Here is a 13,759-nt window from a genome sequence, read left to right on the forward strand (position 1 = left end):
ACTTCTTGTTGTGCCTGAAGCTGGATCAAAGTATTTTCCAGCTCAGTTATCCTGCTAAGTCTATTTTTATTAAGGCGAGGTAAAAACAAGATTGAGAAATCCATAGGACAGCCCTTTACGTCATCGCATAAAGCTCTGGTTGTCAACTAAACCTCAGCTAAATTCTATAAAGGCTTCTTAATTGTTCTTTGTCTTCTAAAACGTGAAAAATTTTGCATTTTTCTCAAACATTAAATGATTATTAGGTCGCTCTGGAAGAGTGTGAAATGTGCCGAGGTGATATCTCAGAGAAGGATACGGATGAGTTCGTATGGGAATTTACTTTAAGGAGGATCTGAATCCCTACCTTTATCTGTCCTTTGGAACAGGGCTCACTACAGACTGAGCGAACCATGTCGCTGCTGTTCATCCACAGTTTGTTGTCATCGATGCTCAAGATGCCCTCGCTCCACGACCCCACGTTTATGTAGTCATAGCGATCATCACCCACGCTCTGTAAATTCATGATGTCATACCTGGATGTTTGAGGAGAGACGGAGGACTGCGTATTAACACACTTATTAAGTGAGAAAGGGAAGGATTTGAGAGGGAGTGGGAAAGGAGAGAATCAGAGTGAAAGGTAATTTAATGATAACAACTCCACAGCTTAAGCCTTTCCTCTTATCTGAAGCCGCAAACTGCTTACAACTCTGTTATGTGACATCAAGCGCTCATACCAGTGCACAGTGTGCCCTCATTTTTATACTGAACCAGGATGCGCTGCACCTAACCTCCAGCTGACAGAGGAATGACACGGCTGTGTTTTCTGACTGTCAAATGTTGTCCGTTGGACTGTAAAGACATGAAAGTGACTGCCGCAGTGGACAATCCACTAAATCTGTTCCAGTCCAGACTAATTACATCCTCTCATGCTCAAGACTGGGACACACATGTGTGCTAATGAGTTGGAGAGTGGGAGAAGGGGAAATGCACTTTGTGACCCAGATGGTGATATCAAATCTCTATGTTCATTTCTTGGCTTTTCTTAATTTTTTATTAGCTTCTTCTTCCTCTTACCTTCCTGGGGTGTCTCCATTTTCGTCAAAGTAAATCTCCTCTCCCGAGACTCCTCTGAAGGATGTTTTGAGCAGGTAGTCCAGAAGCTTGCTGCCATCAATGGGATCCATCGCCTCACAGAGCCCTGTCTGTCCCGGACATAGCTCCTTGTGCATATCATGAAGGCCATGAGCCATGGCGTAGATGGCATTGATGACAAAGCCCATCTTACTATCCTGCACATAGTTCTCTTGCAGACTTTCATTTCCTGTTAGAGATGAAAGAAGAGGTCGTCAAACAGTCGAAAGAATTCCAAACTGCAAGTGTAGAAAATCTGCTTCAAGGCAGAAAGAGAGATAGAGAAATTAACTGTACAACTCAAATCACCGTGTTAACCTCAATTCATTTTTTTTTAGTTCTGTCAATCTCTTCCCCTCTTCTTAACCTTGATCACAAAGGGCAGAAGATTAAAAAAAACATTCATAAGGAAGAGTTTTAAATGCAACTATTCCTTAAACTATTTTTTTGTGCTGCTGTATTAAAAGATTTATTACTCTGTGTGAATGACAGCATTAGAAGTATGATGAAATTCGAAGAACACATGAAGAATATAGAAACAAAGACAACTCTTTTTTTGTGCAGCAACAAAATATATTAGCATTGATGCCCAAAAGCTCAATAGGAAACAGATGAGGAGAACAGCCAGTGCCTGGGAAAATCCTCACTGTTTGTGCAAGCGGTACTTCAGTCATCTAAAGGCACTGTCCCACAGTCACAGTGTTTGGCAGAAGGAGGGGGGAATGATCTCTTCAAAACTACATTTATTGTTGCCTCCTTTGACAGTGCATTTAAAATACTGATATGTTTTGCTTGTGATATCAACATGCACACGCAGTGGGGGGGGAAAGGGATGCAACTTCTCACCATACAACATATTTTTCAGGTGTTTGTGTCAGCAGCGTGTGCTGAGTGAGCCATTCATTTGTGCAGCTTTCCAACGTATATGTCAACTTTTGTTTTCTTTCCTTTTCCTCGTACAGACCAAACAAGCAAGTGCTTTGCATCAGAGTTTGACTGATGAATTTCGCACTCTAAGCCTGCCAGGATGAAGACATCTACCCATCTACTTTATTTGACTAAATCGCAGATATTACAGAGAGCGCTGGGTTTAAAAAAGCATCAGTCAAACTCATCCTGTCTTGGAGGAGTCAAATGCAAACAAAGTGCAGATGAAATTCAGACAGTTGTTGTAATAATCGTGTCTAGAAAGATACACTTACCACCTCGAAGATCTATGGAACATAAGAGGTTTGTAAACGTGTGATACAAAGTAGAAAAGCGTCCATAACCTTACAGCTCTGAGTGTCATCACAAACCACTTGTTGATTTTTATTGATCGTTTGAATTTAGAAGCATGCTGACCAATTCGTCTTAATGCCATTCTGCAGGGTGGATTTGTTTGGAGCAGTTTTTGAATTGTGGTTGAAAAGCTATCAACAAGTCAAGAACACAATTTACCGTGATCACCTTTTGCGAGCAAATGGAGAGAATATTCATGGAGGAAAACACAGGGGGGGAAAAATAAATCACAGGTTTTATTAATATTCACGAGTTCTGTTCTTATATTCATGATCATATTTAACCCTATGGTCAGAAGAAAAGAAGACAGTGCCTGAAAAACTAAACTCTGTGACTAGTCATTTGTTTGAAAAATATCCACTCCTACTTATGAACGTCAAAAATTTTGTTATGTCCTACCGGAGCAGACTTTTTTGTAGTTCTTCTTTTCCTGGGGATGGCCTGGGAGGCGGCACTGAAAACGATACTGCCAGAACTCTGGAAACCAAGGGTTCCTGGTATTGCTGTCCAGACGTAGCTTTAGGTAATAGTCGTCAAAGGACCTGACCATCGCTGATTGGAGCTTCATTGTGATGCCTCCCTCTGCTTCCTGCTCATAACCCTCCACAACTTCGTAACGGTCTGCCCATCCATCGCTACAGACAGACAGAAGAAAAAGAGGAGACTATGATCTTATGGTCAAAGGGTGGACAATAAAAGACTAGAAGATAAAGAAGATTTGAGGAAGGACAAAACATCATAGTAATAAGAGGTACTGTTAGACACTGATGATATTCTGTGCATAGTTGTTTTATAAAGGATTGTTGAATATTGTAATTAGTACTCAACTATTAATTCAGACTGACAAACCCAAAAAGCTGTTAACAAAAGCTGCTTTGTTCATTCATTCAACACGATGTAAACAACGAGGGTTTGAGACACTTGCTGAATGGATGGATGTCAGAGACCAAGTAGTAAAAAAAGTTACATTTAATTTGATTTAATTTAAAAAATGAACTATTATTAATAATATTATCGTAAGGTAAACTTTAGTGTCCTGTTTCTTTCAACTGACATGAACTACATGAACTTAGTAGAAGGTTTCACATTAAGGCTATAAAATAAATCATCAAACTCATACATCATCAATCAACCATAGGGTTAGTTCAGGTAGGCCACAAGGTCAAAGGGCATAGCAGATCAGCTGATCTTAATGTCAGCCCCTATCAGCTGATGGCTCAGCTGATTCCTTTGCACGTGCTCCATGAATACCCAGCTAGGAAATCTCATAAAAGCATTTAAATTGCTTTAACCTGCCTACAGTTGCTGGATATCTTGCAACCTTCACTCTAGCTTCTTCTTCTTCTCCGATCACATGTATCACGCTGTATCTTTTGCTACTGTTGCCTGCTATGTCTTTTTATGAAAAGCCGTGTTGCTGCTCAAGCTTTATATGTATGTGTCTGCGAAGGTGGTGGGGTCCCAAAACAGAGCCTTAACTCCAAATATAGTGAGGAAATATTTTACTGTGATCAAAGGCTGTACATGCATTTTAGTTGCAGATGTGTCTGACTGTGTTTTAAAATGAATTAGAAAGTGGTTGACAGGCCAGCTGTCATCCTGTGGTGGGACTCATTTGTCTTACAGGCTGTAAATTGAGTATCACTGTACGAGAGGACAGATTGTTCGCTTTGATCATAATCACATTAGTCAGGAGAGGATAGGTGTTTAGCACAAGCACAAAGATATTAGTTACACCAAATCTTTAAACTGAAGCACTGTGCTAAATCACTGTTATCCCTGTAACTTTTAACAATGAAACTTCTCTCAGAGCCAAAGTAGGGGAGACCGGGGATAGTTGTAACATTTTTGACATTTCTGTCTGTAAATTGGAGCTCTTTTAAGGTAGTGGATTCAAAATGTAATGCAAAGTATTTACATGTCTCGGCTATTAAATAGTGCAGCTATTTTCTCTGCAGCACAATTACCCATTGCATGGTATGGCCTCAAACACAAAGAGTGAAATGTTACAATTGACCCCATAGTCTGGGTTAGTTGTAACATATCCTGGGGTGAAATGTAACACAATGAAATAAGGGTACTAACAAAACATTAACATGTAATCTTTGTTTATTCAACACATGAATGCACTTAGAGCCATTTATGTAGCTCTGTGTGTTTGTGTGTGTGTGTGTGTGTGTGTGTGTGTGTGTGTGTGTGTGTGTGTGTGTGTGTGTGTGTGACAGAATGCAGAAATCTAGCTTTTGAACTTATTCCAACCCTCCAAAAAGACAAATTATGGAATTTTCTGCAACTGAATATTTCATTAATTTTGGTTGGTCTTCCTTGAGTTTGGCCTCATTGGCTCAGTGGGCATTATAACCTACAACTCTTGCACCAATTTTGAACATAACAATGAAGCTGAAAAAATGTAGTTGTTCACCAGCATCGCAATAACATTACTTTTTATCATGGCTTACCTTGGTGTGGTTTGCAAAGTGCTTCAGAAAGATGAGGAAATCTGTTTCTTGCACCCATCCTGATTTATTTCCACTACCAGTACTTCCTACTGGTCCATCTCTGATACAGTGGTCTGCATAATGTATGTGTGGGAACACAAACAGTGGAGGAATTGTGTTGCCAATGGCATTAACCGCATATACAAAAGCGACCAGTGAACCTCTCTCTGCTGATGTCGTTGCCCCAACTTGTTTAATATAAGTTAAAGTAATAGTGCGGTAAGTTGTAACGTACATTATTATTACAACTGACCCAGACTCCTATAGCCATGAACTAGCTAACATTACAGCTAACGGCTAAAACATTAGCACTAAAGACCTACACAGAATATATATAGACATACAAATAACATAATTTAAGTTTGATGACTTTAACTGCAAAGCAGATAATGCTATTATAAATTGAAATAAAGTAGAAAAACTTACTTTTTGGCATACAAATTACTTTTTTTGGTGTTAAATTGTCTGTTTTTGACAAAATGTGCTGATTTTTCACATGTGATAGCAGAACTGAATTGGGCATGCACAGGATGAGTCACATCATTTGAAACTTAGCCCTGATTGGAGAAATTGGAAGTGTTACAACTGACCCACGTTACAACTATCCCCAGTCTCCCCAACATTTTTATTACCTTAATAAAAGTGTTTTTAAAGACACAGAAAAATAATGAGGCTTATGGTGGCTGGTATGCTATTAATACTGGAGGCCTAACTAGCAACAAAGCAGTGTTAAACTTCAGCAGTGGTCCAAATCTTATGGATTTCTCTGCTTGGGCTGTAGAATAAGTATCCTTTAACAAAGCAAAAACGATGACAGAAGAGTATCATAGCACAAGTCAAAACTTTAAGTCAGGCGTTGCTTTTATTTAAATAATATTCCATCACAAGTAGGTAGACTGCAGCCTCGGCTCTTGTGCAGCGCTAAATTAGCATGGCAGCTTGGGGACTTATCTCACGTCCCCTGCAGCAAGCCTCAATTTAAGAAGACCGTAATCATCTCAGCAATAGTGCCTCAACAATAAATGCAGACTTTACACAATCAAGTCAGCTTGCCTGTTTGTTTACTTTTGTAACCCTGTGCGCAAGAATTTCTAGCCTACTGAGCTAATTTGATTTGGGCTCTAAGAGAGATGGAAAACACCAGTGATGGGGACACTGAAAAAACAAATTAACAGATAAATAACACCACAATGAACTTGCTCTTTCTCTCTGTCCCATTGAAAGCTTCCAGCAGCACTGCTCTTCAGCTTTTACTCTCTTTTACACTCTTCTACACTTTTATGTGGGATTCAGTCTACTGATTCAACGTACCTTCGCTATAGACAGCTACACGCCAATTAGATATGATTCACCGCGGAACCAATTAGGCACCTCACACACAGGATGCGCTGGATGATGGATAAGGACGTGTGCCTGTTCATGTAGGTGCAGGTCGAAGTCTCTGACCTTTTCCTCAACAATTACTGCCAGTCAAGAAAAAGGAGACATTGAAACTAATTTGTGAGAATTTATGGTTGAGCTATTCCACCCTTCTCGTGGTAAAATCCACGTGGGTTCCTTCAGCCAGCAGGGAACTAAAAAAACATCCTAAAAATAAACCCCATGTAATCCAGACGTTGTTAAAGTAGCTCCAGCTGACCCTAATGTCCAACCTTTCGATCCCATCACCTCTCTACAGGCTTTGTGTCCTAAAAGAAAACCACACCATGATCAACTTACTGACCAGGAGCTGGAAACTCAAAGAATTATGATGGAATGATAATCGATTGATTAATCAATCCTATGAATACTCAACTGGCACATTCAGCACCAGGTGATGTGTAACCATACTGATAAAAATAAAAGGCATTTTATATGCACAGTATGATGAAGCATTGTGCAATGGGTGTATGCTCTTGAATTACAAAATTCATAGTCCAGGGGATAAAAAAACAATTAAAACTTAATGAATAAATAACTAACTGTTGTTGTTGCTTGCGCAAGATAAGTTCCCAAGTTTCACAGCCTAAGGGAAAATAGCGTGTTGAAGTCTGATACTAATTCTTTTGTACTGCTTGCCAAACAGCAGAAGGGTGAACAGGCTGTGACTGGGCTGGATATTGTCTTTTAATATAATTTGGGCCCTGCACCTTGACGATGTCGCTGATGCTCAGTCGATGAGTACTGGCGATGTTCTGCTTTAATCACCTGCTGCAGAGGCTTGGGGGTTTTCTTTTCTTACAACACAATCCAAACAGTTCTGAGAGTTCTGGGTTGGATAAATGGTCCCGTCCAAAAACCTGCCCAGTCTTGGGCAAGAAGGCTCAAATAAGAAAAGGGCATAATAGCGCCAGTCTATATAAGAGGTGAAATGAGAAGATAAATAAGGTATATTCAATACTTTCAAATGATAGTTAATAATTTAATATTATGCTAATATTCCTCAGTACCATCTTTGCAATAATGTGCATGCTGTAGGTTACTTTAATTGTTTATTTTTAGGCAAGAAACCTCCAGAAGTACTGTACATTACAGCACTCCATTCCAAAGCCTGATGTTGAAACACAACAAAAAGGTCTTTGTGGACTTTTCTCCCCGTGACTGCGTGCGTTCCCTCCTTTTACTCTGGCTTCCTCCCACAGTCCAAAAACATGCATGTCAGGTTAAGTGTCAATTCTAAATTGGCTGTAGGTGTGAATATGAGCGTGAATGGTTGGCTGTCTCCATGTGTGAGCCCCGTGATAGACTGACAACCTGTCCAAGGTGTACTCCCACCTCTCACCCCAAGACAGCTTGGCTAGTCTCCAGCACCACGACCCTGAAACTGATGAACATAAGAAGATGGATGGATGGATTCCAATTCAGCAGCTTTGGAAAATGTAAATGTAAAAAGTTAGAAAAGCTTTTCTCATCTTGTTTGGCTCCCTGACTTTAATCGCTGGTCATTTTTCTTTTTGTTTAAGAACAGCTCAGTCAGTGCCATTCAAGTATGCTTTAGTCAGAGTGGTGTATCTAGGAAGAACAGGTTTGCATATTTGCATAATTAATTAATCAATTTGATATCAATTGTATTGACATATTGCAATGCATGATAGGTTGACAAAGGTATGCTTTATGTAGCATTTTTTTGATAGCTTCTAATGAATGTTGTTCTCCAAGGCTCCAAAATTCATTAAAAATCCTCTGCTGCATGCAGCTAATATCGCTAAAGACAGCAACAGTGTTAGGTAATTGTGAGTGGGCAAAATAACACAACATAACATCTGTTTTATGTGGGTAACTACTGCAGTATATATTTGCCTAACATGTTTCAACATGTTTACAGTATTTTCTGTCGTATATTTGGAGATCATAATTCAGCCGACTCATTATTTTCTTCCTTGTAATTAAGTCAAGAGTTGGAGAAACGTGAACTGCATTAGTCCTGGTCACGTTTACTTCATTTAGTCTAAGTGAATACAGTCCTTGTCCTTTACCCTCCATTTCAGTACATGTAGTACAGGGAGAGGCACAAAGACTCATACACTAGCCTGCAGATTTCCATTTCGATGTTCCGAGTCACACATACGTTGGAGGCTAACTGCATTTAACGCGTCCTAATGTGGTCAGTACACTTCAGGTTTTATGTGAGAGAAAAGCCGACTGTTCGCGGATAAAAAGACAGGAGGGGCGTAGAAGAAGAGATAGATGGAGAGACAGAAGTGCTGTTCAACACGCGACATGAATAATGCACAACGCGCAGAAGACGTGCTCGACTGTTTCTCACAGTGGAGTTTGTGATGAGGTAAAATGACATTCTCTTTTCTCGCTCGCCTCTCTCAGGATGGCGTCGTCTGGCAGGGCTCCAAACAGCTCATCAAAACTCTCGGGCCACCAGAGGGATGCCTAATGGGATCAAATCTGATTTAATGTCACCTCAATGTTCACACCGCATATCGGAAGGCCCATTATTACATAACCTGGGTTAGATATACTACAGGAACACCTGTTTAAGCAGATTAAGGAGTCGCTGTTGTTCAAGAGTGTTAGTTTTGTAGTTTTCCCACTAAGCGCCAGTAAGAACGAACACAGACTAACATGTTTATAAAGTATTGCAAAAATAATTCTTGGCTGATGAAATAATATTATTAATAATACCTGAAAAGCGTCTATTTCACCATCCATAAATGATCCATGTGACTCTTTCAGAGGTGATCATATGGGCGAATTCTGAAGATGAACCATGGACAACATTGTAAATAGCATTATGGTGATATTAAGCAGTTATGATGTGAGTCTTTATTCATGTATCTCTTTTTGTCTCTTTACAAAGCAGCCACCGGAAACCTATCCAAGAAATATTAATCCACATCCATGATTTGTTAAAGAATTAGAACAAACTGGGAAGGCACTGGGCTTAATATTTGAGTTCAAAGTCAGTGATTATGGCAAAATAAGCTGCCGATTTTCTATATTGGATCAGTTATGATGTTATGTAAAAGTAATTAAAAGAATTTGGAACTAAATTCCAAATCTGACAGGAAGCCAGACTCGAAAAAAAATCGAGATAATGATTTGAAAAAAGCTGTAGGATCTAAGATTAAGATGCTTAGAGGTTTCACAGTGTTATAGTGATATAAGATTACACTGATGCTCATCTTATAGGCAGGACTTGATAAACACCGCTCTATCGTGTGGTCCATGAGTGTATGCCTACGTTCACAGATCAATAAAAGCTTTTAGAATAAAATAATAAAATTTCACTTCCCCTTTATTCCATACTTTCCCCAAAAAATCTACTGAAATCTAATAAATCTAAGTCAGTATTTATCTCGGCGAGTAAAGTCAGCAAGCTGCTATCCCTTCAACGGCATATGCTTAGCATTAAGACGAGCGCATTTTGATAACATACTAAGGCTCGATGATGTGTGGCATTGTTTAGAGGAGCACAGTGTGTCGACAGCTGTATAATTAATAGAAGTGTACACAACAGAGAGCAGACCGAGAGCTCTGTTCGCTCTGCCGGATGATCTAGTTCCAGTTTGATAGCACATTTGTATATTTATGAAGGCATGAATTAATTGGCAGGGCAGAGATTTAATCACATGCACTGTTTCCCCTGGAGGATGAATGAGAAGAGTTACTTTAAAAAGAAGAAGGGGGGATAGGGGAGTCAAGAGTTTCCTAATTGCTCTGTACAAAAAGTTCAGTTAGTTAATAGAAAAAAAAACTTTTAATCTGTCTGCTTCACACAAATTTAAAATGCCAACGTTTATTTGTTCTAAAAGTAATAAAAGTCAATAAAATTGTCTTTTTAATGTTTCATCGTCATGTTAAACCCACATGTTTGAACATTTGTGTTTATGGGCATATTGCATTTCCAAGCTAATCTAAATGCTTGCCTTACACTAACCCTAATTTCTCCACCCTAATAGCCCTTTAGGGTGTAGCAGAGGATGATGGACAAAAGTTCTCCCTTTCAAGGTTTAAACCTCATACTGTTTCTCTTTTATATCTTATTTTGGTGTCATTTATCTTTTTGCACATTCTCCAGTTAAATTTAGTGATCTACATACAAGTGAATGCAATTTTTGTGCTTAGCATTGGAAATAGTGTAATTACAATGCCTCATTTCTTTTGGTTTGAAAATGGGAAATGGGTACAAAGTTGTATTGAATCAGAAAAACACGGAAAGGCAAAAATATACTTTTTCATATTTATCTAATTTTAACGAGCTTGTGAGTAAGTAGTTGGTATGACCACCTTTGTTCTTCAGCACAGCCTGAACTCTCCTAGGCAAATGTTCTTGTCATTTCTTTGAATAGTTTTCAGGAATTGTACTTCAGGCTTCTTGAAGGACATTCACTACTGCAACCAAAAACCTCAAGACCCCTAAATGAAATGAAAACTGATGAAATAAACTGCACCCAAGCGCCTCAGCCTGTAAATAACAGCTATTCATGAAACTCTTTACAATTTCTAAACTCAAGGACAACCAAGCCGATGGACATACAGGCTAGTAACATACCTCTGCACCATACCATAAAAACGCATGCTGAGATGTTACAAATAACCCAGCAGCTTATTATCCTTACAAGGACTTTTGTTATGGTGACTGATAGCATAGTACAGCATTTCTATTACAAACCTCACCTGAATAAAAACACAAGCATCACATGTTATAAGGTGAACATATGACTTGTAGGAAAGTAGTGAACGCACTGAGTCAAAACATAATGAATTTAAATATTCCAATAAATAAAAAAAGAGTCTCATATATTTTCTTAAGAGCAGTATTTAAGTAAATGTTTTATACATTTTCAATGCTGCTATCTTTGTTTTTTTTTTCAGGTCTCAGTTCTCCATCTTCATCCCGATCCCACAACACTCTTAATTCATTTGAAACTGTTCAGGTGGATGAAGATCTCATCACACCAACGCTAGTCTTCTCAGCTAAGCACTAATCCTCTGTCTACCAAATTCTGTCTCCCCGCTCTTCCATTCTCCTCATTTTCTCTTATTTCTCTCAATCTGCGTTCTTCTGAGTTAAAACAGAAGTGGTGGCTTGTTAGCTACTTGGCGGTATAACAGCGAGACGCAGAGGCCCTGGGTTTGCTGGGAAGCCTTTAAAGCCTATCCAGGCTGCTTTTATTTATTCATCATGCTCCAGTTTGAGTTGGGAGATCACTGTCCTCCACAATGACAGGAAACACTGCTGGGAAAAAATAGCGTTTGCTTTTTACTGCCAAAGTTAAAGTTAATGCAGAATTTCTATTAAAGTGCGAGGAGAATGCTCTTTTAGATGTTTTTCTTTCCATTCTCAGCATATTTTGTTACATTATTACTATATAACTATAGGACTTATTAACCAGTATCATTTTGATTAAGGTGTATGTTTGACTTACTTGGGCTTCCTCCCACCGTCCAAAGACATGCAGGTTAATTGATTAATCCAAATTGCCCATAGGTGTAAATGTGGGAGTGAATGTGAGCGCAAATGGTTGTCTGTCCCTGTGTGTTAGCCCTGCGACATACTGGCGACCTGTCCAGGGTGTACCCCGCCGCTCGCCCTATGAAAGCTGGGATAGGCTCCCTGCGACCCTGAAAAGGATAAGCGGAAGCGACTGGATGGATGGATGGTGTAAGTTTGAGATTTTTCTTGTACAACTGTACAAGTAACATGTTAGAAAACTATCATTATGCCACATGTACCCCAAAAATCTTATAATGCAATATTTTTGCTTTAAATGTTAACAGAAAGGGCAAAAAGCCTCATTCTCTCCTAAAGACAAACTGTAGCCTTACGTAATATTTATTTACATAATACACTATTTTATGGGGATGGTTTTGTACCATATTAACTGCCCATGAGAAAAGAAATACTGTAAAAGTAATAAATATTTATAGGTTATGGGAAACTAAGCCAGCGAGGTAGGTCTGGATCCATTTGCTTCACAAAGGCCTTTTAGGTAAAAGACTTTTTTTTCTTCTACTCTTTTTTCAATTCACTGCCGATTGCCTCTCCTTTTACTCAGCCCGCTACTTTACCCAGCCGGGGTTGGGGCGAGCACTATCCGGCGTTACGTGAGAATAACTCAGAGCCCAGGATGATGAATTCCAGTCGCTTATTTCATCTGAGAAACCGTCCAACACTTGAGGCAGTCCGACTGGCAGCGATTCTAAAAAGCTGGAAAAACAATGTTTGCTATTTAAATTGCAAACCGTTGTAAAAAACATTGCTATTGATTGCTTTTCTTTTTTCTGTGATGTTTTGAGTGGAGGTTCAGATTTTCTGTGGCATCTTTCGCTACTCTGTTGGTCCACTGTTAGCTGTCTGCAGCAGAAAGCTTCTCAGCTTCTACTAATCTGGATCTGACAACTGTGTCCAGATGCAAAGCCCGAGTGCTATTTTTGATTGCTCCAATGTCATTCACCCGTCGCTGTGCACTTTGGGAGCACCGGGCTTCAATTGCAGAGAGGGAGATGTCCTTGACAAAGTGTGGCTGCTTTCAATTAACATCAGAGGCGTGTTATAAATATTCAAATGGAGCTCATTGTGCTCCCTTGCACAGTGGAACACAAACAGATGTAATCGTGAATTCTGACTCAACTTGAATATACTTTCGGAGCCACAAGTGTTCGCGAGCCAGGCTCCATTACTGAATGATCATCGCCAATGTTTTCTTATCTTATAATTACCATCTTTGTTACTGTTGTTGCTGGGATGAATTTTTCAGATGTCAGCCATATTTTCTGAGAAGGGACTATTGTGCTGTATTCTGTGGAGCCCCCGCTGACAGACTGAGTGACAGATCTGCAGCGAGACGATCATACCAACTCCATCTCGAGGCCAAACAAAATCTCCATGGTGACTGCAGCACAAGCAGCACACGAGCCTTTTGTTCCAGCGGTACTGTAAGCCCTGTTCTCCTAACAAACAAACATACTGCCCTTAATTCATGAAACTCTAAACTTTCCTTAGAGCAGGGGGGTCAGAAAATAGAGGGTCACATCACAGACTGAGGATAATGTGAGAAGGAGATTTCTCTCCCAGGCCTCGTGTTGCCTTCCACACCTTCTCTCTCTATCTCGAATCTTTGCATTCAGAACTGATTCATCAGTCACGACTTTGCTGGAAACTGGAAGTCTAACAAAAGGAAGCCGTTGCTTGAAAGCAAACATGAAGCACATCACCAATAAAGAGGAGAATCTAAGATGGTGAAAACACGAATGCAGTACATGAAACGCACTCTTCTGAAGTGTTGGATTTCAGTTTGAAACCATCACCAAATTGGAAAAAAAGATTTTAACTCCTTAAACTTGATATCCAAAGAGTTTCCTTTACCTTAAACATATTTTTTTTAAAGATTTGACTCAGTGAGAGCTACTATGGGTTACACCCAAGCAGA

At 39.5% G+C, this 13,759-nt stretch overlaps 1 protein-coding gene across 3 annotated transcripts in view; it reads right to left on the bottom strand.

Annotated features, from left to right (window-relative positions):
• Positions 1–13,759, bottom strand: part of grm1a (glutamate receptor, metabotropic 1a) — a 35,356-nt gene that overhangs the window by 9,435 nt on the left and 12,162 nt on the right. For all 3 annotated transcript variants that reach the window (XM_082505059.1, XM_082505058.1, XM_082505060.1), the window contains exons 4-6: positions 2,794–3,029; positions 1,057–1,303; positions 347–515 (exon numbers count right to left, since the gene is read on the bottom strand). In XM_082505059.1, the coding sequence (XP_082361185.1) occupies positions 347–515; positions 1,057–1,303; positions 2,794–3,029 (652 nt within the window). The remainder of the gene's footprint in view (positions 1–346; positions 516–1,056; positions 1,304–2,793; positions 3,030–13,759) is intronic.

The sequence above is a fragment of the Aulonocara stuartgranti genome (genome assembly GCF_965226115.1).
Source record: "Aulonocara stuartgranti genome assembly, chromosome: 15".
In the NCBI taxonomy this organism is placed as follows: Eukaryota; Metazoa; Chordata; class Actinopteri; order Cichliformes; family Cichlidae; genus Aulonocara; species Aulonocara stuartgranti.